Source organism: Odocoileus virginianus, chromosome 2 (genome assembly GCF_023699985.2).
Source record: "Odocoileus virginianus isolate 20LAN1187 ecotype Illinois chromosome 2, Ovbor_1.2, whole genome shotgun sequence".
Taxonomy (NCBI): domain Eukaryota; kingdom Metazoa; phylum Chordata; class Mammalia; order Artiodactyla; family Cervidae; genus Odocoileus; species Odocoileus virginianus.
Window position 1 is genome coordinate 87,979,124 of NC_069675.1, and position 24,591 is coordinate 88,003,714.

General features: G+C 55.6%; 1 protein-coding gene and 1 long non-coding RNA gene across 2 annotated transcripts in view; one reads left to right on the top strand and one right to left on the bottom strand.

The window, feature by feature from the left end:
- Positions 1 to 457: 457 nt before the first annotated feature.
- On the bottom strand, positions 458 to 2,492 carry LOC139030230 (uncharacterized). The gene is made up of 2 exons (XR_011482524.1): positions 2,363 to 2,492; positions 458 to 2,175 (listed from the first exon to the last, which is right to left on the bottom strand). It is a non-coding gene; the product is annotated as an uncharacterized lncRNA (long non-coding RNA).
- The window catches only part of DAB2IP (DAB2 interacting protein), a 208,461-nt gene continuing 186,353 nt past the window's right edge, over positions 2,484 to 24,591 (top strand). The window contains exon 1 of the mRNA XM_070452142.1: positions 2,484 to 2,741. Coding sequence (XP_070308243.1) covers positions 2,702 to 2,741 — 40 coding nt within the window. The 5' untranslated portion in view covers positions 2,484 to 2,701. The remainder of the gene's footprint in view (positions 2,742 to 24,591) is intronic.

The window sequence follows — 24,591 nt, forward strand, 5'->3', positions numbered from 1 at the left end:
GATCCAAGGAGCCTGATGCCTGCAGCTGCCTGGGTAGGGCCTGACCTCCCTGTAATTAAGGCAGCGGGAGGCTGGGCGCTGGGATCTCTGTCATCACAGAGGGGTGGTCACGGGTGACAGAGGAGCTTGTCCCAGGCTAGGCCAACCACGTCAGCAGCCACTGGCTGCTCTGGGAGCACTGGGCAACATCAGAAGGCTGGAGAGGGTCCAGGGGGGTGTTTCCCTCCCTGCCACCCCTGGCCTGGTCCCTCTTTCCAGCCTCCCAGCTTGTCTCTATCTCCTATCTCCCCCCTCTTTCTTTTTCTAAAATTTTTATTGACAGTTTTTTGGGGGGGCCATACCACATGGTATGCAGCATCTTAGTTCCCCAAACAGGGGTTGAACACTTGCCCCTTGCAGTGGAAGGGCAGGGTCCTAACCACTGTACCACCAGGAAAGTCCCCCATCTCCCTCCTCTTTCTTAAAATATATTTTCTTTATTTATTTAGCTGTGCCAGATTTCAGTTGTGGCATGCAGGCGCTTTTAGTTGCAGCTTGTGGGATCTAGTTCCCTGATCAGGGATTGAACCCCAGGCCCCCAGCATTGGGAACACCAAGTCTTAGCCACTGGACTACCTGGGACATCCCCATCTCCATCTTCTTAATGTGCCCTCTGCCTCAGCCTTAGGGTCGCATCTCCAAACATCTGGTCACTGAGGCTCAGTTTCCAGTGTCCCAGGATCTGTGGGGAGCAGACAGTTTCTCTGCTCTAGGTGCAGAGGGTTAAGGAGAATTCTGGGAAAGGGCCGTCCCCAGGGATACCCAGGCCTCCACTGGGATGCAGGCCACCCTCTGGACAGAGGGCTTTCGAGGCTGCGTGTGCCCCCTGGACCAAGCCCGCACTCCTGGGCTGTGAGTCCACGTCCTCTTGTTCCGGCCCCAGTGGTTGGCCCCCACCACTCACCTGCTCCTACACCCTCCCGGTCACTTGTCATTCCCTCTGCGTGCTGCTTCCATGTGCTGCGGTCATTCCCTTCCTGCCTCTGTGCCTTTGCCTGTGCCATTCCCGCTGCCTGGGAGGCCTGCACCCCTTCCCACTGGCCCATCCAAACCCTGCTCCTCTCACTGTCCTGTTCAGATGCCTCCTCCCCCAGGCAGCCTTCCCTGATTGGGCCCAAATGACACACTCCCTGTCCCTCAAGCCCCGGGGCCCTGTGGTGTTCTGGGTCTGAGATGTGGATTGAATTACTACATCTTTGTCCTCCCCCTAGCACCAGCCACCTCCCCACCAGCATCTAGGCTGTGACCTCTCTGGGGGTCCAGGCCTGGTCTGAAGGCCACTCACAAGCCTCGAACAAGTCACTTCTGCTCTCTCACCGGCCTTGTCCTCATCTGTAAAACAGGCCGGGCAGGGTTTCTGCTGGCGGGGTCACTGGGGAGTGACTGTGTGGACGTGGGGAACGCTGGGACGGGTGCCCGGCCATGGTGGCCGCTTGGTGAGTGGCACCCAGTGTTATTATAGCTGTGCCTCTGGAGGCCAGTGTCCCTCCGCCCTGGGGACTTGACAGCCCCCGCCCGGCCCTGCCCCAGCCTCTGCCCGCCTACACAGTAGCCAGAGAGGCCTTTCTAAAGAACAGCCTCCCTCCCAAGCGTCGTCCCCTGGGTCAAACCTGAGAACCGTCCCCGCCTGTGAGGCCCTGCCGGACCCCGTCTGCTACTTCTGTCCCGCCACCTCTGCCACGGCCTGGGACTTACCGAGGAGGTCACTGAACACCCCAAATGCCATCTCGGTTCAGGGCTTCTGCACAGGCCGCTCCCTCTACCCAGCACACCCTCTACCCAGCACACCCTCTCCCTCAGTCCCCCTTTCTTCCGCTGGCTAATTGCTACTCACCCATAAGGCCCCAGCTTAAGTGCCCCATCCTCCGGGAAGCCTTCCCTGACCACCTCCCCCTGTCTGGGTGAGGCAGCCGCTTTTTCTCATGTTCTCACAGCTCTTACCGCACACGCTGCTTTGCACAGGCCTGTTTACCTGTGAGCTCCAAGAGACCAGATGCTGAGACTTGCTCCCTCCTGCAAAACCCAGCACCTGGCACAGTGTCTGGCGCCGAGTAGATGCTCAAAAAAAAAAATCTTAGTGTCTGACTGAATGGATGGATGAGTCAATTTCTGCATCCCCCACGCTGCAGGAAATGTCTGTAGAACAGATTTGAGTGGGAGGTTCCAGCAGGGCCTGGGAGAAGCCCCTGGGGTTTGGGCACTGGGCGGTGAACAGAGCGGACCCCCCATCTCCTCCCGTGGGTGGGTCAGCCTCCCCCACTTCCCACAGACCCTGGGGGCCCCGGAGCCAGCTTCCAGATGCTCAGCCCAGGCTCACCCTCACCTCTTAGCTTTTCCATTTGCGCAGGCCGGCCAGATCCCTGCAGCCAGCGTCGCGGGCAGCCAGGCCAATCGTCCCGGCGTCTTCCTATTTTAGACATCTCTGCTGCCTCGGTCCCTTCTAATGTTTCCAGCCAGGCTGCGGGGGGAGGAAAAAGAGGTTACTGCTACTTTAAATGTACTGTATGAAGGCGAGGGCTGGAAAGGGGCCTGCGTGCAGGAATACCCAGTCATCTAGTTGGAAAAGCCGCCAGATGGAATACAAAAGGAGAAACCCAGACGCTCATGGAGACAGCCTCGGTTCATAAATCAGGTGGGGCCAGGGGCTGGGGGCCCATACACCATGGAGCCCGACTCCCTCTTGGACCAAGACGACTCCTTAGGTAAGACCAGAGCGCCGGCAAAGTGGCAGAGGGCTGCTCAGGGAGACTTTCTCTGTTTGCTGCGGGAATCTGGGAATGCGAGTTGAAGTGGGGAGGAAGATGGGCACTGCCTGGTGTGGGGACCTGTGGGTCATGGGTGCCGGGGGTTGCGGGGCACAGAGCTGAAGGGTCCCCGGAGCCGGCATTCCTTGGGACCAAGCATTGGCGGGGTCGGGGGAGGGAGCAGGAGTTTTGGCCGCTTCTGTTTTGCTCCTGGACCAGAAGGAAAGGAAGGAAGTTTGCAGCCCCCCTGCCTGTCTGCCTCACTCGCGGTCGTCCCCAGGCCTGCCGGCTGCGGTGGGGGATTTAATTAGTGAGATCCTGCAGATAAATATAGATGGACCAGGCAAGAGGAACGCAGTCTGTAATTAAAGCCAGGCTGCAAGCATTCACCGTTCTGCAGGGCCCCAGGGGCTGCCCCCAGGGAGGAGCCCCTGATGCAGCCTCCCTGCAAACCCTGGGCAGATTGTTGGGCAAAAGTTGCTTGGGACAGAGCCCTTGTCGGGAGCCGGTGGCAGGGAACTTGTACATTTCCCAGTGGATCAGCCACGGCGGTTACTGCAGGCTGGGGGCTCCAGGGTTGCAGGGTCTAAGACCCGGATTGCTCATCCCGGCCAGGCTGTGCACTTTTGGTTAGGATGCGGGGCGAGGGCTGGGGGGGTGGTGGTGGGGGGTGGTGGGCACTCTGGCCATCTCTGCAATGTGGGAAATTGGGAAGCAGGAGGTCTGGAGGCTGGCTGAGGGACTGAGGAGGACTGGGCTGGTGGGATGTAGGTTTTAAGGCTCCGGTAAGGAGGGGGCCCTGTTGGCCTCGGAGAGGAGAGCTAGTCAAGGGAGGCATCATTCCAGCTAGAATCAGCCTTTTGGGAACCCAGATCGTCCTGGGCCTATGGTTCCTTCTAAGAAAACTGTGTGCTTCTCCCCCTGGGCCCCCGCCCCCACCCCAGCCAGGCCTGGCCACAGGATGCAGATTCAAGGCCAAATTTCCTCCCTCCTGCAGGCTCTAGTTCTTTCCAGGGAGAGGGGCTCTTGCCACGCTTGGAGCTGCACCCCTCAGGGGAGCTTGGTGCCGCCTAGCCTAGCCTAGCCCACAGGCCTGGCATCTTGGGAGGTCGGGTGGCCAGTGGACCCCTGCCAAGTGACCCCCACTTGCCAGGCTCTGTGTCAGGGGTGCAGGAAGAGAGAAATCAAGCCTAAGAAACAGTTTGTGTTTAGTGAATGGAGAGAGGAAAGAGAGAGGGAGGGAGAAAAGGGAGACGGCACCTTGGCCCTGAGAGAGCTCCTGGCCTCCAATGGGGACAAATGATATGAGACTGGATTCTGATGAGTTCCTGGGAGGGAGGTGGGAGCAAACGGTCTGGGGTGTAGGGCAGACCTTCCTGTCTCCAGAGGTGTCCACCTGAATTTGGCAGGGGGACACCTAGATGCCATCCCATGGAGGGCACAGACCCCTGTCTGGGGGACCAACCCAGAGCAAAGCAAGGCTCCAAATCCCTCTCTCTCCCTACCTGGAACTCACTGGTGTCTCAGGAACCCACAGCCTCACCTGCTGTCCCACAGGTTTGCTAGCAGCAGTCTTGGGGCAGGGTAAGTCCGGGGTCCCTGGAAACGGAGACTGCTTGTGCCATAACCAAGGGGCCCATGCATCAGCTCCTTAACCTCCCTTGTTGTGGGAGCCTGTAGTTGCCCTTCTGGAAGCTGAGCAGGCAGTGAGGTGCCTGGGATCTGAGGGGAAGAGACAAGGGGACAGGGAACAGTTCCTCAGAAAAGTGATGAGCAGGAATGGAGGGGAGCCCAGGAAGTCCTTGGGAGTGGCCCCAAGCTGAAGGGGCCATCCCGGCCAGGTCCTACAGTTATTGATCTATCAAATACTACTTTCAGATCCTGAACTAAGTTTTGGGGTTGGAGAGACAAGTCAAACCTTGTCTCTGCCTTTGTGACACTCCCAGGCTAGTCTGGGAGAGATGTAAGCACTGACGGGGAAGGCCAAGGCCCCATGGAAACTTTAACCCCACACTTGGTGTCCAGGAAGGCTTCCTGGAGGAGGTGACTCCCCCATCAAAGAAGTGGATGATTCCTTCTTTTGTGAAACAATTTCTTCACCTGGCTTCTGGGACAGGCCACCCTCCTGATTTTCTCCCATCTATCTCCCAGTCTTTTCTTCTGGTTCCTTCTCTTGGACCCCTCACTCTCCCTGTTAACCACAAGGTCCCTTCAGCAAGGTTGATCTTTTCTGCCTCCCTCTGTGATCTGACGCTTCTGTCCTTATCCCCTGGCTCTATAGACTCCAGTCACACTGCTCTGTCCTTCCTCACACTCACCAAACTAGTTAATGCCCTCAGGGCCTTTGCACATGCTATTTCCTTTGTCTGGAATACTTTTCCTCTCTTTCTTCATTGAGCTAAATTCCTCCTCCTCCTCCTAGTCTCCAGTGAAAAGTCACTTCTTCAGAGACGCCCTCCTTAGATCACGTTACTTTATCCATCAAATTAGAGCCCACTCTCCTATCCTCTCTTTTCCTTTATAGGACCAGTTCCTGGCCACACCTGGGCTTTCCTTACGGCTCAGCTGGTAAAGAATCTGCCTGCAATGCAGGAGACCCAGTGTCAATTCCTGGGAAGATCGAACTGGAGAAGGGAAAGGCTACCCACTCCAGTATTCTGGCCTGGAGAATTCCATGGACTGTATAGTCCATGGGGTTGCAAAGAGTCGAACACGACTGAGTGATTTTCACTTTCATTTTCAGCCTCCTAGTCTCACGACACGTTATGGTACATGTATGTGTTTAACCTCTGTCCCCGTACTCATCTCTAAGTGCCCTGACAGCTGACATGCCCCAGAGCATGGCTCTCTACCTGGCCTGTAGTGAGAATCCAACAAATGCTTGTGAATGAGTGAGTGAGCAGACGATTCGGTTGGCTCAGCCAAGAAGGTGAGAAAAGGCATTCCAGGCAGAGAGAAACTTGGGGGGTTCTCTGACACTTCCGGTGAGGGTGATGCTTCTGGTCAAGGGATGGTGAGCTGAGCTCTGTGGGGACCCAGGATGGGGACGGGGCGGGGGGAGGCACAGCTGGAGGAGGGGCTCTGGGCCGCCCTTCTCTTCTTCAAGCAGAGCAAGACTTTGTTCCGTTTGGTGGATATCCCGAGCTCTGATTCCGTTCACCAGGTGCTCAGGGGCTGAGAGGAGTTTGGCCGCGTCCCCAGCCGCTGACACTGATGTTCTGGAGGCCTCGGCACATTCAAGGTATCTTAGCAGACAGGGCTGAGTAGAGCCCCATAGGGTGTCCTGAGATGCGGGACCCTTAGAACAAGGTCATCGAGGGCTCGGACCACAGCTGGGGCGAGCGGCAAACACAGGAGCAGAGGTTTCTTTTATACAACAGTCAGGGGCAGGAAGGCAAGGGCTTGCAGCCTTCACATTAGCCCTAGCAGAGCCCTTCATGGAGGTGGCTCAGTTTCCCCAAGTGTAAATCGGGGTGAGGACCAGACAAGATCTGACCGACTCCCTCTGGCAAGGGCCTTTCAGAGCTGCATGGAGAAGCCAACCTAGAGAAGCACAGCACTGCACTTCCTTCTTGTGTCCTGTGATAGCCAAGGAAGGGGACAAGGGGATCACCCAGTCACTGACGACTCCCACTCAAGACCCTGAGATCCTTGCGGGCAGGCAATGTGTCTTATTTGCCGCTGTATCTCTAGGGTCTTGCACAGTGCCTGGCCCTGAGAAGGTACTCCATATGCATTCATGGGATAAATGAATGAATGAGTGAGTGAATGAGCTGGATCCTGCCCTTAACTTGATCATGCCCTCCTCCTCTCTGGGCTTCTGTTTCCTTAACTGCGTGATGAGGGTACTGCCCTCTACACCCCCGACTGTTTCCAGCTCTGACCATCTAAGAGTCTAATTCCGACTCAGCACTTGGCGCCTCTTGCCTCCCTGCGGCCTGAGCCTCATCCATCCCGCTGCCACCGGATGGCCTGGACTGAGTCCCTGCTTCTTGTTCAAACTCGGCTTCTTTGTCCGACAAATGGACAGACTCAAGCGCTGCCCTGCCTGTGTCCTGGGTTGACTGGGGTCTCCAGAGGGGTGATTGAGATGAAACCACGAGAGGCCGGACACCTGTCGGGGGGAGTTTATGATTCATGGGTGAGGGAGCTGGGCTCAGACAGACGGTCAGGATAAAAGCTCAGGAAGGGGCTGGTTGCTCTGGCAACCCTGGGGGTGGAACAGACAGCTCAGAAGCTTCAGTTTCTTCTGATGATAACCACCCAAGGACTTCAGCTCCAACTGGGGACCGTGCAAGGAGGCAGATGGAGATGCTTTTGCAAACTCCCAGGTGTGGCAGGTACCATAACCAGTTCCATTTATTGAGCACCTACTGCATGCCGCCCCTCCTCCCCAGGCAAGGTCCTTTAGGTACACTGCCTACTTGAATCCTCACAACAGTAGGCTGATATTATAGCTCCATTTTCCAGATGAGGAAACTGAGGCTCAGGGAAGGGAAGTGACACCAAGGCCTAAGAGCAAGGTCAGTGATTTAACCCAGGTTGCCACAGAGCCCGGGGGCTTCGTTTTGCTGCGCTTTCCAAACGAGCCGCCACCGAAGGCTCAGCTGGGGACGGTGAGCGCAAGAGCCACTGTAATGGGAGAGGGTCGGTCTAAAGAGAGGGCTATTTTGGGGTGGAAGCTGTCAGGGAGCTTGATGTCACCGCTCCCTGGCCCTTCCCCCATGAGAGGGGGAAGCCGAGTATGTCATGAGACATGCCTCGGCTGGTAGCAAATAGAAATAACCATAAAACAGCAGCTATGTAGCTGGCCACGTGCCTCACATTCATCATCCCGCTTCCCCTTCCCCCGACCCTGCAAGGCCGGCGCTGTCCTTCTCATGTTTAAGATAAGGCAACAAGTTCAGAGAGGCTGAGGGACTCACCCAGAGCCGCACAGTGAGCGAGCGGCAGAGCTGAGAGTGCTGTGGGTTTGTCCCACCCAGAGCCGCGCTCTGGGTCAGTGCCCACTAGAATCTCCTCTGAGGCTTCGGTGTGGGTGGATCCTTGGGACGATGGGTGCTGTTCAGACCTGCGTTCTACCTCTCAGGGGCTAGGGAGGGCCTGGGGCCTCCTCCTGGTTTTGCCACTCAGCTCACTCAACAGCAAGCCTCAGTTTCCCCAGCTGTGAAACTGAGGTAATGATGGCCACCCAGACTCCCTGGGGTGGGGAAGGGAGGCCAAGTCCGGATTCCTTCCATCTTGCTCTAGGGCTCTGCTGTGGACTGGCTGACTGGGCCTCTGGGAACGAGGAAGGAACGGGAAAGGCTACATCCTCACCTGAGGTCCTTCCACGGGTGAAGGAGTCAGGCCAGAGAGGCAGAGTGGGGATCCCATTTCCTGAGCTCTGGCTATGTGCCCGGCTCTGTGCTAAGTGTCTGCATGCAATCGTTGGTTCCTCACACAGGAAAGAACAGCCCCATTGCTCAGATGTGGCAATTGAGATTTTGAAGGGCCCAAAGCCACAAGTTAGGGGGAGTGCTCGTGATTCGAACTGAGGGCTCCTAGAGGCCTGTGCTTCCGTCCATCACTCTGGGCTGCCTCTCGGGTACCCTGGCCCTGGTCCTCAGCCCTTTTTTTGTGTCCAGAAGAGCCTCAGTCCTGCTGGCCAGCTTCACCTGGGCCTCTGACCTTCCCCAGCTGGGCGGGTGGACAGGGGGAGGAGCCCCCTCCCCTTCTTGCCCCAGAGGATGCTGGGAAGAGGCAAAATCAGGAAGAAGAGTCAGTGAAGAAGAAAGTGAGGCCGGACAGGGAGGGGTTTAAATCTTGGATGCCCCCACACCCCAGCAACTGGCTTCACAAGAAGGCCAGGGGGAGTGGCCTAAGGAGGGTGGGAGGAAGCTGGCAGAGCCGGAGGAAGCTCAGGGGAGAGGCGCTGCGGTCCGCATGGTGAGGGGCTCCTGGTGGGAGAAGTGGGGAGAGGCCGACTCGGGAGCTCCGGGTGCTTAGGAAGCAGACACTTCACCCTGGGCCCCCCACACGGGCCTGGGTTTCCATCCTTCTGCGCCTCCCCTAGGTCTGGGCCACGCGGCTCGTGCAGGAGGACCAGGGTGGTGTCCAGGTGGTACCTTGTGGTACCCAGGCACAGATCCCATTGCATCACTCAGCAGCAGGGACCGTTCCCCTACGCTTCCCTCCCACCTGACATATTATTTCCTGGCACGTGTTAACTCCCATTTTATGGATGAAGAAACAGGCACAAAGAGGTGAGGTCACTAACCCAAGTGTCAGTCTTGTGAGTAATGGGCCCTAACTTATACCCAGGCTGCTGGACCGCGGCTCCAGGCCCCCCTTATACCGAGAAGGTTGGTGGGCCTTTTCCATGAGGGCCAGTGTGTCCCAGCACCCTCACCCTGGCTGTCCTCCCGAATGGACCACTGGGTGCTCTGAGACCCCCCTTGGTTCCCAGTGCCCAGCCCACTCCTTCTACTGAGTGGGTATGCCCTACGCTCCTGACCCCACCCCAGGCCTTCAGAAGCTAGAACTATGCTCCTCCCAGCTGGATTTCCTCCCAAGAGGTCCCCTCAGAAGCCCTGAGAGACTAGAGGAAACAGAAAATGGCCCCAAGTGGGAGGAGGCTCAGGGGAGGGTCTTTTGGGGTCCTCCTGCCCACCCCCCACTACATGGTAGGGAGATGAGGGCCTCAGAGAGGAGGAACCAGAACCCCTCAAGGGCCATTCTACTTCCTAAGTGGTCCTGAGCTCTGCCCTGACTCTCCACCTTCTGCCCCCGTCTCAGGCCACGCCCCATTTTGGACTCCTGGATAGTTGCCTTGTCCCCTCCTGGGGATCCCCATCTCCACCTGTCCCCCAAACTCATCCTCCGTTTGCAGCTAAAGGGGCCACTCTCAGGCATCTGAAAGTCACACAGGGCACTCCACTGCAGCTGGAAAGTCTAAACTCATTACCATGGTGTCAAGGGCATCCACCATCTGACCCTTGGATGACACCTCTGCCCTGGTCTCCAGCACACCCCTTCTTTCTCTCCAATCTCTCATGATCAGGTCATCTCACCTTGAATGTGCCATCCTCCAGTTCCTCCCTCACCTTTGCACTTGTTGATGCCCCCTTCCTGGGATCCTACTCTATCTCAACTCTTCCCACTACTTCTCCCCCAATCTGGCCACTCTTACTCAGCCTCAGGTCTCAGCTTGGGTGTCACCTCCTCCAGGAAGCCTTCCTTGATCATCTTGTTTGAGCTCCCAGGCATCCATGTGCTGACAGGATAGTACAGTGCCTTTGCTTCCCTGCCTGTCTTCACCTCTCAGCTGTGAGCTGCTCCATGCACCAGACTGAAAAGTTGGAGGCTGAGGGGGTGGTGTGAGGAAAGAGGGCAGGGTGACCTGGTGTCTGGCCTGTGTGGCAGGAATGTTGCTGTCCACATGGAGAGGGGGACGTGGGTGGAAAAGCAGATTCTGGGCAGGATGGCGAGTGATGTTCTGGGCTTGCTGTATCTGAAGGGCCTGCAGGGTCATCCAGGGGTTTTCTGTAGAAGAGTCTGTGATGGTCTGTCCAGATGTTACCTCCACAGAGGTGCCAGCTCCAGGGCGGAGCTTCCCCAGCTGTGACAGTGCCACTCCCTTTCTTTAGGCTTTCTGAAATCTTCACTCACCTCCCCAGCCAAGGTTCTGCCACCTCTTCCAGGAAGCCAGTCCTGACCAACCCGGCTTAGGCTGCTCTATTCTCTCCTTGACTATCCCCTCCCGGTCATTACCCCCTCTAGTCCTAGCAGGCTATGTCTTGGAAGTCTTCAAGGAGGGGCCACAGCCCTCCGTCTCTTGTAGACTCCACAGACAGCTGCCCCCCCCCAGCCGCCCCCACGTGCTTAAGGATCAACACACAGAGACAATGCCAGTGTGGCCAGGAGCCCCACCCCCTCCCCTGGATGGAGTCAGGTTCCCCGCAGTCTCAGCTCAAGATTCTGGGAAAACCAAACAGAGGGTCAGATTGACACAGGCGAGCAGGGGGAGGCAAGTGAGGGGAGGGTACATTTCTGTCCAATCTGGAAGTGTCTGCCTGGATGGCTGGGTCTTCGCAACCCCGGGCCCGAGGCATTCCAGCCGGTGACCTACATCCCAGCGTGCCTCTGTGCATGTGCACGTGTGTGTGCGTGTGCACGTGTGTGCACACGCACAGGAAGGCGTGTGGAGGACATGAGCACCTCGCCGATAGGATGGAGCGCCTGCCTCTCGGCTGGCTGTGAGGGAGCTTATGAGGGGCTGGGGGCCCTGCACACCCACCCTGGGGGGCCACAGACTCGGCACCAGAATGAGGGGGGTGCTGGGCTCCAGAAAAGCCAGCTCAGGGCACACAGTTCCTGAAATGGCTGGGGTGCCTGTCCCCCAGACCCCCAGACCCCACCCTACCTCTGCCCTGGGCTCTCTCTCTCTCCCTTGACCCAAATCTCAGATGAATGGCCTCCCCCGCCTTAGCTAACGTGGAATGTGAGCCATGGAGAACAAGGGCAGTGGAGGGAGGGGGCCCAGACCCCAGCGTGAGGCTGAACCAGGAGGTGGCCGGACCGGCCTGGAGGGAGGCTCCGTGCATGCTGGCCTCTGAAGCCCAGGCTGCCAAATTCAGGGTCTTACCCAGGAGCCCTCCGGGGCTGTCCCAGGTCCATCCCTGGCTTTCTTGCTGGTACCTGGTACCCCCCTCCCCCATACCTGCCTGGGAGGGGAGAGTAGAGACCCTTCTGTCCTGGTGAGACTGTCCTTGACCAAGCAGCTGTATTAACTCCATGGCCTAGAAGCCAAGACACCTAGAAGACTGCCTGCTCTGAGACCCTTCAGTTTTTCCTTTGGCCAGCTCTGTGATGGACTGAGTCGGGGTATCCATACCCTAGCTTCTGGGGCTCTTCTCCCAGACCCTGCCTCTGACTTGGACACATGGACAGCGCCTGTCTCCTGCTGGGCCTGCCTGCTCCAACCCTGCCCCCTCCCCCACCACAGAACATACTACCCCCACCCCCACCTGGCCTCATTCTGTTGCACAGACTCTAGGGTGAGGCTCCAGCTCTGGAAGCTTCCCCAGGCCCCTCCCAGGCCCACTGATATTGGTGCTTCAGCTCTGACCCCTTCCCTCAGCTCCCTGTTGAGGACAGATGGCTCTGGGGTCTGCATCCCCCTCCCTCTGCCTGCCTGGGGACCCCCTCATCAGCCCCTCCACCAGCCCCCTTCTCCAACATCACATCTCACCCCTCAGTGCCCCCAGCCCGCTCAGCTCCCTCAGGGCAGCCCCCTCACCTCCCACACTGTTCTCCACACCACTCCCTGCTCCAGACTGCTCGGCGAAGGCCGCCAGTGGAGCCCTGAATGCACAATGTCCTCCACAGGTGGAGGCTGGCTGCTCCTCTGGGCTGAGAGGCCCTGGTGTGGGAGGGGCTTGGAGGGGGTGGCTCAGGGCAGGGTCGCTCGACTGGCAGCCTGTCTGAGTCAGATCCCTGACCCTTACCAGGCTGTATGTGGCTTCAGGAAAATTGCATAACTTCCCCCAGCTTCAGTTTTCCCTGTCTGTGAGATGGGCTGATTACGCCAGCCCTGTCTACAGGTTACAGGGAGGAGTAAACAGTTAATACTTAGAAAACAGTCCTTCGAAACCTTCAGGCAGAGTTAACCCTCAGTGGACGTTGGTGGTTATTACAGTTATCATTGGGTTTGTGACTGCTTGAGTCTTTCACGACCCGCAAGCACGTGACCATCACACCCCTCCCCCACCCAGCCCTCTGGTCCCTTCTCAGTCTTCAGCTCAGGCTCCTCTTCTTCCTCCTGTGGCCAAGCCACCGAGACGGCCAACCACGACTCCTCCTCCCACCACAACCCCCACCCCTTCCTCACATCTGTGGTCTCCATCTCCCGCCACCCCTGGCCACTTGTGGCCTGGTTCATGCCCCCACCCCCACCCCCATAGCCAGCCCCACCCCGGGGCTCCTGCCTTACCCTCTGCCTCCAGTCCCCAACCCCCAGACCAGGGGACTCTCTGCAAAGTGCTCCCAGCACCCCTCATCTTCCTCTGCGCCCTGTCACACGGGTGTGAGCCTATCCCTGAGCCCCAGCACATTTTGTTTATATTTGTTAAATGAATGACCCCATATAAGCCATAAAGGACTGCTCTGATCAATGAAACACATGGCAGGTATTAAAAAGCATCGGAGCTCACTCTCCTGGGGTGTCCTCTTGCCCCCAGGAAGTGGGAGGAGACATGGGCTGATTGCTGTCATCCGGAGGGTTCTAATCTACTGTCCATGGGCTCGCAAAGAGTCAGATGACTAAGCGACTTTCACTTAAACTTTTTTCACTTTTTCAATCTAGAGCGAGGCCTAGGCATTGGAGTATTTGAACTTTTCCCCTGTCTTCCTCCGCTCCTCCACCCCCAACTGGGTGGTTCTAAGGGGCAGCCGCTGAAACTGGGGGAGGAAGGCGCTGGAGCCTGGGGGTCTTCTTTCTTTGCACATGCTTGCGTATGTGCATGCTAAGTCACTTCAGTCGTGTCCAACTCTTTAGCAACCCCATGGACTGTAGCCTGCCAGGTTCTCTGTCCATGCGATTCCGCAGGCAAGAATACTGGACTGTATTGCTATTTCCTCCTTCAGGGGGATCTCCCAGACCCAGGGATCAAAACTGTATCTCTTAAGTCTCCTGCATTGGCAGGCAGGTTCTTCACCACTCGCGCCACCTGGGAAGCCCCTGCCCACATTTACGTCTCTTAATTCAAGCTGAGCACTTCCTCTAGGCTAGCTCACCGTCAGGCTCTGGAGGTCCAGGAAGGCAGAAGGCCGAGTCGCTGTCTTCAAGGAAGAACTCAGGACAGGGGCCCAAAGCTCCGGTGACATCCCAGGGCAGGCAAGCTGGGGAGGCCAGCAGGGGAGAGGCTGAGGTTCCTTTAAGGTAACCAGGGCTTGGCCTTACGGAAGGAGGTAATGAGCAGGCTGGGGATGAGTCCAGTGGAGACTTTTGAGCAATTCAGTGAGGCTGGGCCCCCAAATCCAGATGAGAGGAGTGGGGGAGTAGCCTGGAGAGGTTAGGAGTCCAGGCTCAGGGGCTTGGTTTCATCCTGCACTCCAGGGAGCCATGAATGGGTTCTAGCGAGGCAGGAGAGATGCAGTTGTGCTGTTTCCCTTGAATTTCTAAGAACCCAAACCACACCTCTGCTCCACTCAGGGTCCTCCCCTGAGCCAGCCCAGCTGAGTGTGGGTGACTGTCTACCTCGGGAGGTCACAGCCCCAGCAGGAGAAGCCTAGTTCAGGGGTAAAGAAGCTGCCTGCGATGCAGGAGACATCGGTTCAACCCCTGGGTTGGGAATATCCCCTGAAGAAGGAAATGGCAACGCACTTTAGTATTCTTGCCTGGGAAATCCCATGGACAGAGGAGCCTGGCAGCCTACAGTCCATGGGGTCGCAAGAGTCAGACATGACTTAGTGACTGAACAACAACAACAAGTCCTTTTCCAGTAGGAGAAGTAGGGGGTTGAGAAGCTGGGAAGAGCCCCCCAGGGGGAGAGAGAGGCCAAGAAGGCCGGGAACCAAGAGGGCAGCAGTTCTCCCGGGGCCGCCTAAACAGGTCTCCCAGGTTTCCTAAACAGATCTACTTAGCCTCTGGTTTCCTAAACCTCCGTCTTCCGACGTCTCCCTTTCCAAGGTCCTCAGCAGCCCAGTGTGAGCTCAACTTCTAGGAAGACGTCAGAGGACAATCTAATCCTGCTCTTCTTGGCCCCAAGAGTAGGTGGTTCTCTACCTGAGATTGGCCAGATTGGTGGGAACCTCAACCTCAACCTAAAGCAGCCAGACAGGGAACAAGGGATGGGAGGGAGAGTACACAGCTGATAGAGCTCTTGCTGGAAAACCTACTCCCATCTTACAGAGGGGGAAACTGAAACCCTGAGATGTTTAGCAATTTGCCCCTTGGTCACACTGCTAGGAAATGGCAGAGCAAGATAGGATCCCTGGTCTTGCTGGCTCAGAAAGCACTATGCATCCAATTGTGAGTCTGCGCTGAGTCCCAAGTTGCCTAGTCCTGCACCAGGAAGAGGCAGAAGGGAGGGGGCCTGGAGTCTCTATTCACCTGGCCCACTCATTGCATGTAAGTGTGTGTGTGTGTGTGTGTGTGTGTGTGTGTGCACGCGCATTAAGTCACTTCAGTCATCTCCAACTCTGCAACCCCATAGACTATAGCCGGCCAGACTCCTCTGTCCATGAGCTTCTCCAAGCCAGAATACTGGAGTGGATTGCCATGCCCTCCTCCAGGGGATCTTCCTGACCCAGGGATTGAACCCAGGTCTCCTACTTGTCCTGCATTGGCAGGCAGGTTCTTTACCACTAGCGCCACCTGGGAAGCCCCCACTCATTGCATAGATGTTCAAACTGAGGACCAAAGCCGGCAGTGGCTGCCAATCAGGGAAGGGAGGAATTGGGATGAGGGAGTCAGAGCTGGCTGCTGGGAGGGGACAGCAGGGGGTGGGGAGGGGTGTGGGGGCTGGTGTAGGCAGCAGCAAGGGTCCCTGCAGGTGGGAGGGGCTGGAAAGAAATGAGATTTAGGTAAGTAGAGGTCAGCAGGGAGGGCGCCCCAGCAACAGGAGCAGACCCAGCAAGGGTTCAGAGATGGAAATGAGCGCCTGAAGTCGTCCAGCCTAAGCCTGGGGGTGTGACTGGATGGAAGGCTGAGTCACAGCTGAGGACACAGGATGAAGGGGCTGTATCCTCAGGCGGGGTTTCTCAACCTGGGCACTGTTGATCTGTGGGGCCAGAGAACTCTTTGTCATGGGGACCAATCTGTGCATTGGTGGGTGTTTAGCAGCATCCCTGGCCTCTACCTGCCAGGTGTCAATAGCATATCTGCCCCCAACCCCCAGCCCATGTCATGACCACCAGAAATGTCTCCAGACATTGCAAAATGTTCCCTGTGGGACAAAATTGCCTCCAATTAAGAACAGCTGTCCTGGAAGCTCTGGTAACTCAACTGGTGAATAATCCACCTGCAATGCAGGAGACCCCAGTTCAATTCCTGGGTGGGGAAGATCCCCCTGGAGAAGGGATAGTTTACCCACTCCAGTATTCTTGGGCTTCCCTGGTGGCTCAGCTGGTAAAGAATCTGCCTGCAATGCGGGAGACCTGGGTTCAATCCCTGGGTCGGGAAGATCCCCTGGAGGAGGGAATGGCAACCCACTCCTGTATTCTCACCTGGAGAATCCGCATGGACAGAGGAACCTGGTGGGCTGCAATCCATGGGCTCACAAAGAGCTGGACACAACTAAGTGACTAAACACAGCAACACAGCACAGTCCCAGAGGAAGCAGGAGCCGACGGAGAGGAGGGACAGGGCCCAAAGCTCCGTCAGAAATTGTCTGTCCTTCAGCCCAGCTGCCAGCCTCTCACTGCCCCCCCACGCTTCTCCCTTCCCCAGACCTGGGCTCCCGGAGTGCCAGGAGAACCTCCACTAAGTCAGTATAGGGCTGAGGGTTTCCAGCTGAGTGGTGGGAAAAAAAGAGCTTGTGTTAGGGGAAGAAACCTCCTCTCCCTCTCCCATCTCGGTGTGATAAGGCCATGGGGGGCTGCTAGGCTGGGCCAGGGGCTTACCTGAGCTGGGATCTGGGTAGAAGGTGCTGGGTGGGGGAGGGGAAGCTGACCTGCGTGAGTTCTTGTTCACAAACAGGCCCTGAAATCAAAGCATCCCAGCCAGCGGAGATGGGATCGAAACTCATCCTGACCTTTGGTCCAGGGGGGTGAGGGGGTCAAGGGCTGCCCTCCCTGCCGGGGCGCCAGGCCAGATTCGAACAGCCCAAAGCCTCGCCTCCATTCTGTCCACATGCTCTGTCTCTGAGGGAGCCCAGGATGCAGGGAGTGTGTTGAGGGAGGGTGGGGGTGGGAAGGTGACAAAGCGGAGGGAAGTGTGCACACACACCGTCAACCGTGTGCAGCCAGACAAGCTTCTATAATGCATGTCTGGCCTCCCTACCTGGCCTGTTTCATTGCTCCGCTGGCTCCCCGTGACCCTCGGGGTCAAGTCTACAGCCCCTGGTCTGCCCTTCCAGGACACCAATCCACCCCACCTCCCATGACTCCCAAATCCACCTCTCTTCTGAGCCTGGAATGCCCATCTCCTGCGCACCGGTAGTGACTTCCATGCTGCTCTAACTCCTATTCATGCATTGGTGCCCCTTTGGTCATCACAGCCTCCAGGAAGCCTTCCCTGCTCCAGTGACTGAGTGCCTCAGGGCACTGGTGGCATCTGTCACTCCAGGGTGCAGCTGACTCTGTGTGTGAAGTCGGGCCATTCCCCCAGAAGCCTCAGGCCCAGAACAGAAAGCTGGTGACTAGTGAGCATTTGTTGAAGGAAGGAGGGAGTGGGGAGAGGGATTAAAATTAACATGTTTTTAGAAAAGCGAGAGAGGAAACAAATTGGCAGAGCTGGGGTGAGAGAGGAGTAGCTTGTCCTTCTGGCCAATGTGTCAGGACAGACTGACCCCACAGGCCTCCGGGGAGAAGCCGGGAACATTTCTCTGCCCTGAGACTCCTGGAAAGCTTCCCTGAGGGGCAAGGGCTTGGGCACAGCCTGGCTTAGCTGACTTGTCCCTTGATGCTGCCAACAGGCAGGACAGGGGTTCACGGGGTGGGGAGCTTTCAGGAGGGCATTCTGCGGCCCACCCAGCATTTTGGGTATCACCAGCCATCAGCGGATCCCAGATTCCTTGGTTATAACCTCAGAGCTGAGACATTCTGTCCAGGCCAGTGGTTTTCCAACTGTGTCTGAGAAGAGACCCAGAGGGTGCCAAACAGGAGAGACCCCAGTTGCCCTAACACAGCTCTGCCCAGAGCAGCTCGCTTTCACCTGGAGTAAAATGTGGGGTTTACCTGATATTTTTTTTATCATTTGAAATGAAGGTTCTGTAGCTCAGGCAGTTTAGAAAGAACCCTCCTCCTTCTGGAGCAGATAAGACCATGGAGGGCTTGGAGAGGAGTGCAATGACAGGGCCATGTCGATTTCCTGGCCCTTCCTGCCACAGAACCAGAGGGCCCTCTGCTGAAAGCATAAACATACGAGTGAATGAACAGGAATCTGGACGCAGGCTTTGTTTGGTAATGTGGGATGACAGCAAAGGACACTTGGTTTCTGGGGCAAGAGGCGGGGGACGGGGAAGAGGAACTTCCCCAAAGCGGGAAGCAGAGCTGGGTGGCCCGTTCCTGCGAACTTATTCTACGTGATACCAGCCTGCGTCTGGAGCTGTTCTAAGACACTGCTCAGAGTTCCGGTTTTAGCCAGAGTAGCACTGGGTAAAGAATTGAAATCTCAAGGTTCAAGCTCCAACGCCTCCATTTACTTGCTGTGTTGACCTTGGCCAAGTCAACCCTCTCTTGAGACTCAGTTTCTTCCTCAACAAAGTGGGGCTCACAACACTCCCCTGCCCCTCTGTTGTGTGAGGGGTAAATGAGAGCATAGAGTCGGGGTTGAACAATTCCTGGGGCGGGGGGGGGGGGGGGCTCAGATTCTTCCTTATCTGTGGACTTGAGGAAGTTCACCGTCTAAGGCTTGCATCCCACCTATGCCCTTTACTAGCTGGGCTACTGGGGGCAAATTTTGTAGCCTCTCTGTCTCAGCTTTCCCATCCATAAATGGGAATAAGAGTAGCATCTGCCTGCCTCACGGATGTAATGAGTTAATACACGTAAAGCACCAAGAATAGGGCTGCCTGAGGGTTTGTTATCAATATTTGTGCTCAAGTAACAGCAGAGGTCTTGCCGAGGAGCTATCCCAGAAATGGAATACCAGAATTAATAAGATAATGAATGAATGAATGAATGCAAGGAAAATTCAGGTTCTCCCAGGGAATGCCTTGTGGTCCTAATTCAGCCCAGTCCTCACCCACCGGTGGTGTCTTCCAGTGGTTCCTCTTATCTAGGAGCCCCCCTACTCCTCCCTCTCTCTGGCTCCCTATCTCTGGGCCTCTCCCCGAATTTTTCTGCAAGCAGGCAGAGGTAGATTCCATTTCGCCCCTAGATGACTTTGGGTGATAAAGAAGTAACTTCAGCCTCCTTGAATCGAATCTTCTCTCCAGAATGTGTAACAAACCTGGAAATTGGAATTGCCCTGGAGCTGATTATTCTAGGAGGGCACCTCCTGGCATTAAAACTAAATTAGATCAAGGTACCTCTGTTATTAGCAAAATAATTCCCTGCGATTAGGGAATGCAGCTATGAATCCTGATGGCAGATGAACTTCAGGTGACTTACTTGAGACAAATAACTGTGCAAAAATCACAGGCTCATCTAATCACTTTTCCATAGCGTCGCAGTCGGGTAATTATGCTAATGGCTATAAGAAATCACCTTTTGTGGTCTGGGATTGGGAGGGCTGGAGACAGAAGTGTGTGTGGCGGATATTACATGCTATGAGCTGGAGAGATTGGGAGCCATGCTTGGTTCCAAAACTGGTCCTTTCTGGGGAGCTGATTTGGTCTCTTGTCGATTGGAAAGGAAAGCCATTACACAGTCAGGATGGCAGTGGCTTCATTGTCCGTCTCTTTTCAGGTCATCTTCATATGAGAAATTGAATTTGTCTAAGTTCCACTGGTGGGCATGATAATTCCAAGAAGCAATTTAAACCATGAAAGCTCAGTACTTTGTTAATTCGATTCACACATGTGCATTTGTGCCCTGGCACTGATCTAGGCACGGGCAGGGGGAATGCCAACATTCTAGTATCTGGTGTTTTCTGAACACAATCTCTTGTCCCATTAGCCACTTAAGAGAGGCAGTATTGTCCCCATTTTAGAGATGAAGGAACGAAAGCTCAGAGACAAGCAATAACTCACCAGAGGTGCTACTGCTAATAACCAGAGAAGGTGACCATTTCCCTCCACCTAGAGAGGTTTGAGGGCTTTCTGAAAGTGTGGACATGGTATACAGAGGAGGGAATTGTAGGTAGAGAAATAGTTGATCAAAAACCCCAGAGGTGGGAGATTAAAGGTGGGGGGCGGGTGTGTTCAAGGCTGGGAGACGGGGTTGGGAGAGTCACTGAAGATCAGACAAGAGAGAGTCCCAAATGACCGATTGCTGGACAATGGGGAGCCACTGCAGGTGTTTGAGCAAGGGCAGGATGAGGGGGACTCTGAGAAGCGCCTGGGCCAAAGCGTGGGGACCCCTCCGCGGGCCACTGGTAGGGAGGGCGTCAGAAGAGGGTGAGGTAAATTAACAGATCACTTTTTAGTATATCACAAATACAGCATAGGACACACACTAAAAAGTTATTCGTTGTTCATTTGAAAGTCACATTTCATTGACTGTTTTGTATTTCATCTGGCAATCCTATCCCCAGCTGGGTTCTGGGCACCAGATGTTTCCTCTTCTTGGTATGACTTCCCCACTGGACCCACAGCCTGGTGAACTCCTATGCACCCTTTGAGGCCCCATGTTCCCAATTACTGCTGTGGGAACATTTATCAGACACTATTATCGTTACTTTCTTATGTCATCATTCTAATATCTGTCTTTCCTCTCAGCAGCCAGCCTTACTTCTGACTGCATAAGAAAAAAAAGAAGGCCAGGACCCTGGCTAGATCCTGACACTCTCCCCACCCCAAATTGCCTTAAATTTTCGCTTCTGTCTCAGGAGGAGTTGGCCTCCGCTCCTGAGACCCTGCTCGGAGACCCATACTCCGCTCCCTAGAATACGGCTCACCTTTCTCACTGGCAGCTTCAAAGTCACAGTCTCTTCTGGGTCATTCCCATCAGCCGGGACACACAGCATGTTCTCCGAGGCACAGGCGGGTTCCTTAGGCAGCAGGCTCTGAGACATATTAGGGTGTAGGAGGTCCAGCAGGGCCTGCTGGTGGAAGGGCCTGGGCAGGGCAGGAGAGGGAGAAGTTGGGTGACTGCATAGTCTGAGAGCAGATCTCAGCCCCCCCGTGGAGGGCTGGGAAGGCCCTGGAGTGGGGCTGGCCCTCCAGAACTGTCCTGGGTAGTGTCAAGGGGCTGGGAGTTTATGTACCTGGGGTGACTGGCCACTAGACAGGAAGGAAGGGCACCCTGGGAAGGGGTGTCACCTCCAGGGTGGTGGCTCATTTCAGCAGAAGCCACCCCCAAAGAGGGCCCTCTTGCAGCAGCCTCATCACACCTGGGGGAGTGAGGCCTCTCTTCTCAAAGTGGGGGGGTGTGTTGCAAATCATAGTGTCCACCCCTGCCAAACCCAAACTGTTTCTCTTTGCAGTCGCCCAATCTCATGTCTTCCCTCTGAAGAGCTATCGACACCATTCCTCACTCCCAGTCAACCCTCCTCTGACTATGCTTTTTGCAGCCTCCAGACTGCACCCTTTAAATCTACGTTTCTCCCCCAGATGGAGGGATTTTTGTAAAATTCAATCATTGTCTGTCCCTCCCCTACTTAATAGACATAAGTTTGAGCAAACTCCGGGAGACGGCGAAGGACAGGGAAGCCTGGCATGCTGTAGTCCATGGGGTTTCAGAGAGTCGGACCAACTGAGCGACTGAACAACTCCTACTTAAGACCTCCCAGGAGCTGCCTGAAGTCACTGCTTCTGGGCGTGGCGCTCGGGGCTCCCCCTGACCCAGCCCTAGCTGCCCCCTTTCCAAGGGGGCGCCCCCCCTCCAAGCTGATCAGATCACCCCCTTGATCAGAACCTCTCTCTTGCTGGGCCAGGCCAGCTCAGACGGCCATGCTTTGGCAGAAGCTGTTTCCTCTCCACCTGGTTAACTTCTCTCTCTGCTCCGTCAAGACACTCTCAGAAGTCATCTCCTTGGAAGACTTTCCCCTGGCCTCCCCTCTGGCCCGTGAGGCTGGCATCAGGCCCCCCACAGTCACTCACCAGCCTCAGTCATGAGCACATGGGCTCAGCACCCAGAGGTGCTGCACAGGCCCAGGCAGTATTGTTGCCTGTCTCTTACTCTGCACACGAGAGCAGCCCACTGTTCTGTTGACCTGTGCCCTCAGCACCAAGCCCAGAGCCGGGCACAGAGGGAAACCCAGGGACATGGACTCTGGCGCTCAGGGAATCTGAGATCCGCAGGGGTGGGTGTGAGGAAACTGACAGAATCAAAGCATTGGGGGCTGATTAAACTCAGGTGGGGCTGCACCCACCCCACTCCCCAGACAGGCTTGTCCTGGGAACCAGAGCTCCTCCTGTTCAGCGTAAATCAGTGTCTGACTGCAGCTGCATTCTCTCTGCGTATTTGATTTGCAAACACCTCTGAGCTGGAAGCGAGGTTCGCACGTTTTACTACTAATCTTCCGTGACCCTCAGGGACCTGCACACACTGGATCAGAGCACTGCGGTGCTCCCCCCTCTCCCCTCTCCATTCATGTCATCCTTGCCCTGGGGGTGCCTGTGGACCTGTGTGTTCATTCTAGTGATACCTCAGTCTCTGCGGTTTTGAATCTCACGTCCATCATTGAGTGAGTTCCCGTCACCCCAGTAAGCAATTGTCATCGGTTAGTTTGATTGAGTATAAAATGGTGGTGTGGCCTGATAGGCTATGTGTGCTCAGCTTGCTATGCGACCCTTTGGAGGTGTAGCCTGCCAGGCTCCTCTGTCCACGGGATCTGTCGGGCAAGACTAATAGAACAGGTTGCCATTTCCTCCTCCAGGAGATCCTCCGACCCAGGGATCGAACCTGCATCTCTTGTGTCTCCTGCATTGCAAGTGGATTCTTTACCACTGAGCCATCAGGGAAGCCTATGGAGATTTGGAGTCAGACAGACATGAGTTCAAGGACAGGTGTTGTATTTCCATGCTGTGTGATGTTCTGCCAGTTGCTTAAACTCTCTGAGCATCCTCAGAGGCGGCTGTGAGAATTAATCGAGTGAATACACAAAGCACCTGGCAAAGCACTCCCGCTTGTGTGCATGTCAGTGTGCAGAGGTGTAGAAATTCCTGACAGTGAACAGCGCCCAATGATGATAAACAGAATCCAGTGCTGGAGGTGTGCACGTAGACTTGGGTTCACTCATTCATTCAACAAACACTCATGGAGCATCTACTATGTGCCAAGGCCTTTGCTAGAGGTGGGGAGTGAGTGAAAGTTGCTCAGTCATGTCCAACTCTTTGTGACCCCATGGACTATTCAGTTCATGGAATTCTCCAGGCCAGAATACTGGAGTGAGTAGCCTTTCCCTTCTCCAAGGGATCTTTCCAACCCAGGAATCGAACCCAGGCCTTGCACTGCAGGCAGATTCTTTACCAGCTGAGCTACGCAGGGATACAACAATGAATAAAACCAGGTATGATCCCTGTGCTCAGGGACATCCAGCCCTGGGAGGGCGACACATTCATCCAGTGGTCACATAATGGAGGTACAATCACCAACTTCAAGAAATACCATGAAGGACAGTGACTTGTGCCACAGAAGTATAGTGTGCAGAACCCGAAAAGGCTTCCCTAGGGCTGGGGAACCAAGGCTGCCATGAGAAGAAATAACCGAGGCCAGGATGGGAGGGGACAGAGGAAAGTGGTCCAGAGCGGGGAGCCTTGGGTGTGTAAAGGGTGCATAATGGGAAGGAACATCACATATTTGGGGACCTGGAAGCTGACTGGGGGGCTAAAGGCAGAGAGGGAGAGGGGAGACAGCAAGGAGGGAGATGGAGGAGAGAGCAGGGCCAGACCACCCAGGGCCCGGTAGGCCACATGAAGGCATCAAGAAATCACTGAAAGATTCCAAGCAGGGGTGGGATGGTGGTGGATAGGATTGCATCTGAGCTTTGAAAACCTCAAAGGGCAGACCTATGGGGAGAGGGCAATGGGGAGAGGGCCCAGGTGTAGGAAGGGAACCAGTTTAATTCTTTCTGAAGTTCAGGCAAGAGATGACAGCCAGCACTTGGACTAGCCTGGAAATAACCATTTGGGAATCACCAGCACTAGGACAGCCGTTGAAGCCAGGGGCGTGGATGCAGCTGAAATTGCCCATGAAAGAGTCTGGAAGGATAAGAGGGAAGCAGACAATTTCCAACTGCAGCTTTTGTAGCCTAGTAACGTGAGGCAGCCAAGGAGAGGAAGACGTGACCAAAGAGCTAGGAGAAAAGCTGGGAGAGGATGGTGAGATGGAAGGGACCAGAGGGTGAAGTCTGGCCAAGAGGTCAGGTGAGATCAAGTAGACGGGTGTCCTTCGGAGTCACCATCAGGGAAGTCATCAGTGACCTCCCTGAGAAGCACCAGGATGCCAGACCTTAAGCCAGATGGGATTCCTGCCGCATGTGGCCATTTTCATGGGACTAAGCGCCAACAACAGCTAATGTCCATGTCATCAGGATAACATGATATTGTCTAGTGTGATCTGGATCAAAAAGGATCAGCTCATTAGTTCAGAAAATCTCATCTGAACCCATGAAATGCACAGCATTGCTCTTTTCCGGTGACCACATAGTCCTGTTGACTTCATATACTTGTTTGCTTATACAACATGTAACACTGGCCAACTCATCTTCCGGAGTCTGGACTATAAGCAATCTGCCAGCCTGTACTTTGCCTTGATGGAAGCTCCCGACAAGTGGACATATGTGGGTTTTGCATACAGAGTAAAGACACATTTGGTAAATCGCCTTAGACGCGTCCCTGGGGAAGGTGCTACAGGCTCCGTCGCCCCTACAGATGGAAGCTGGCAAGGAAAAGACAGATCCAGATTGGGATCCCTGGGCCACGTGTGAAAACAGATTGGAGGGGGTCGGAGTGGATGTGGGGGGCCTGGGAGGGGGTGGGTGGTTCTGAAATGCTGCACAGACCCATACCCAGTGGTAGGACAAAGGACGGGAGGAAGGACCACGCAAAGCACTGAC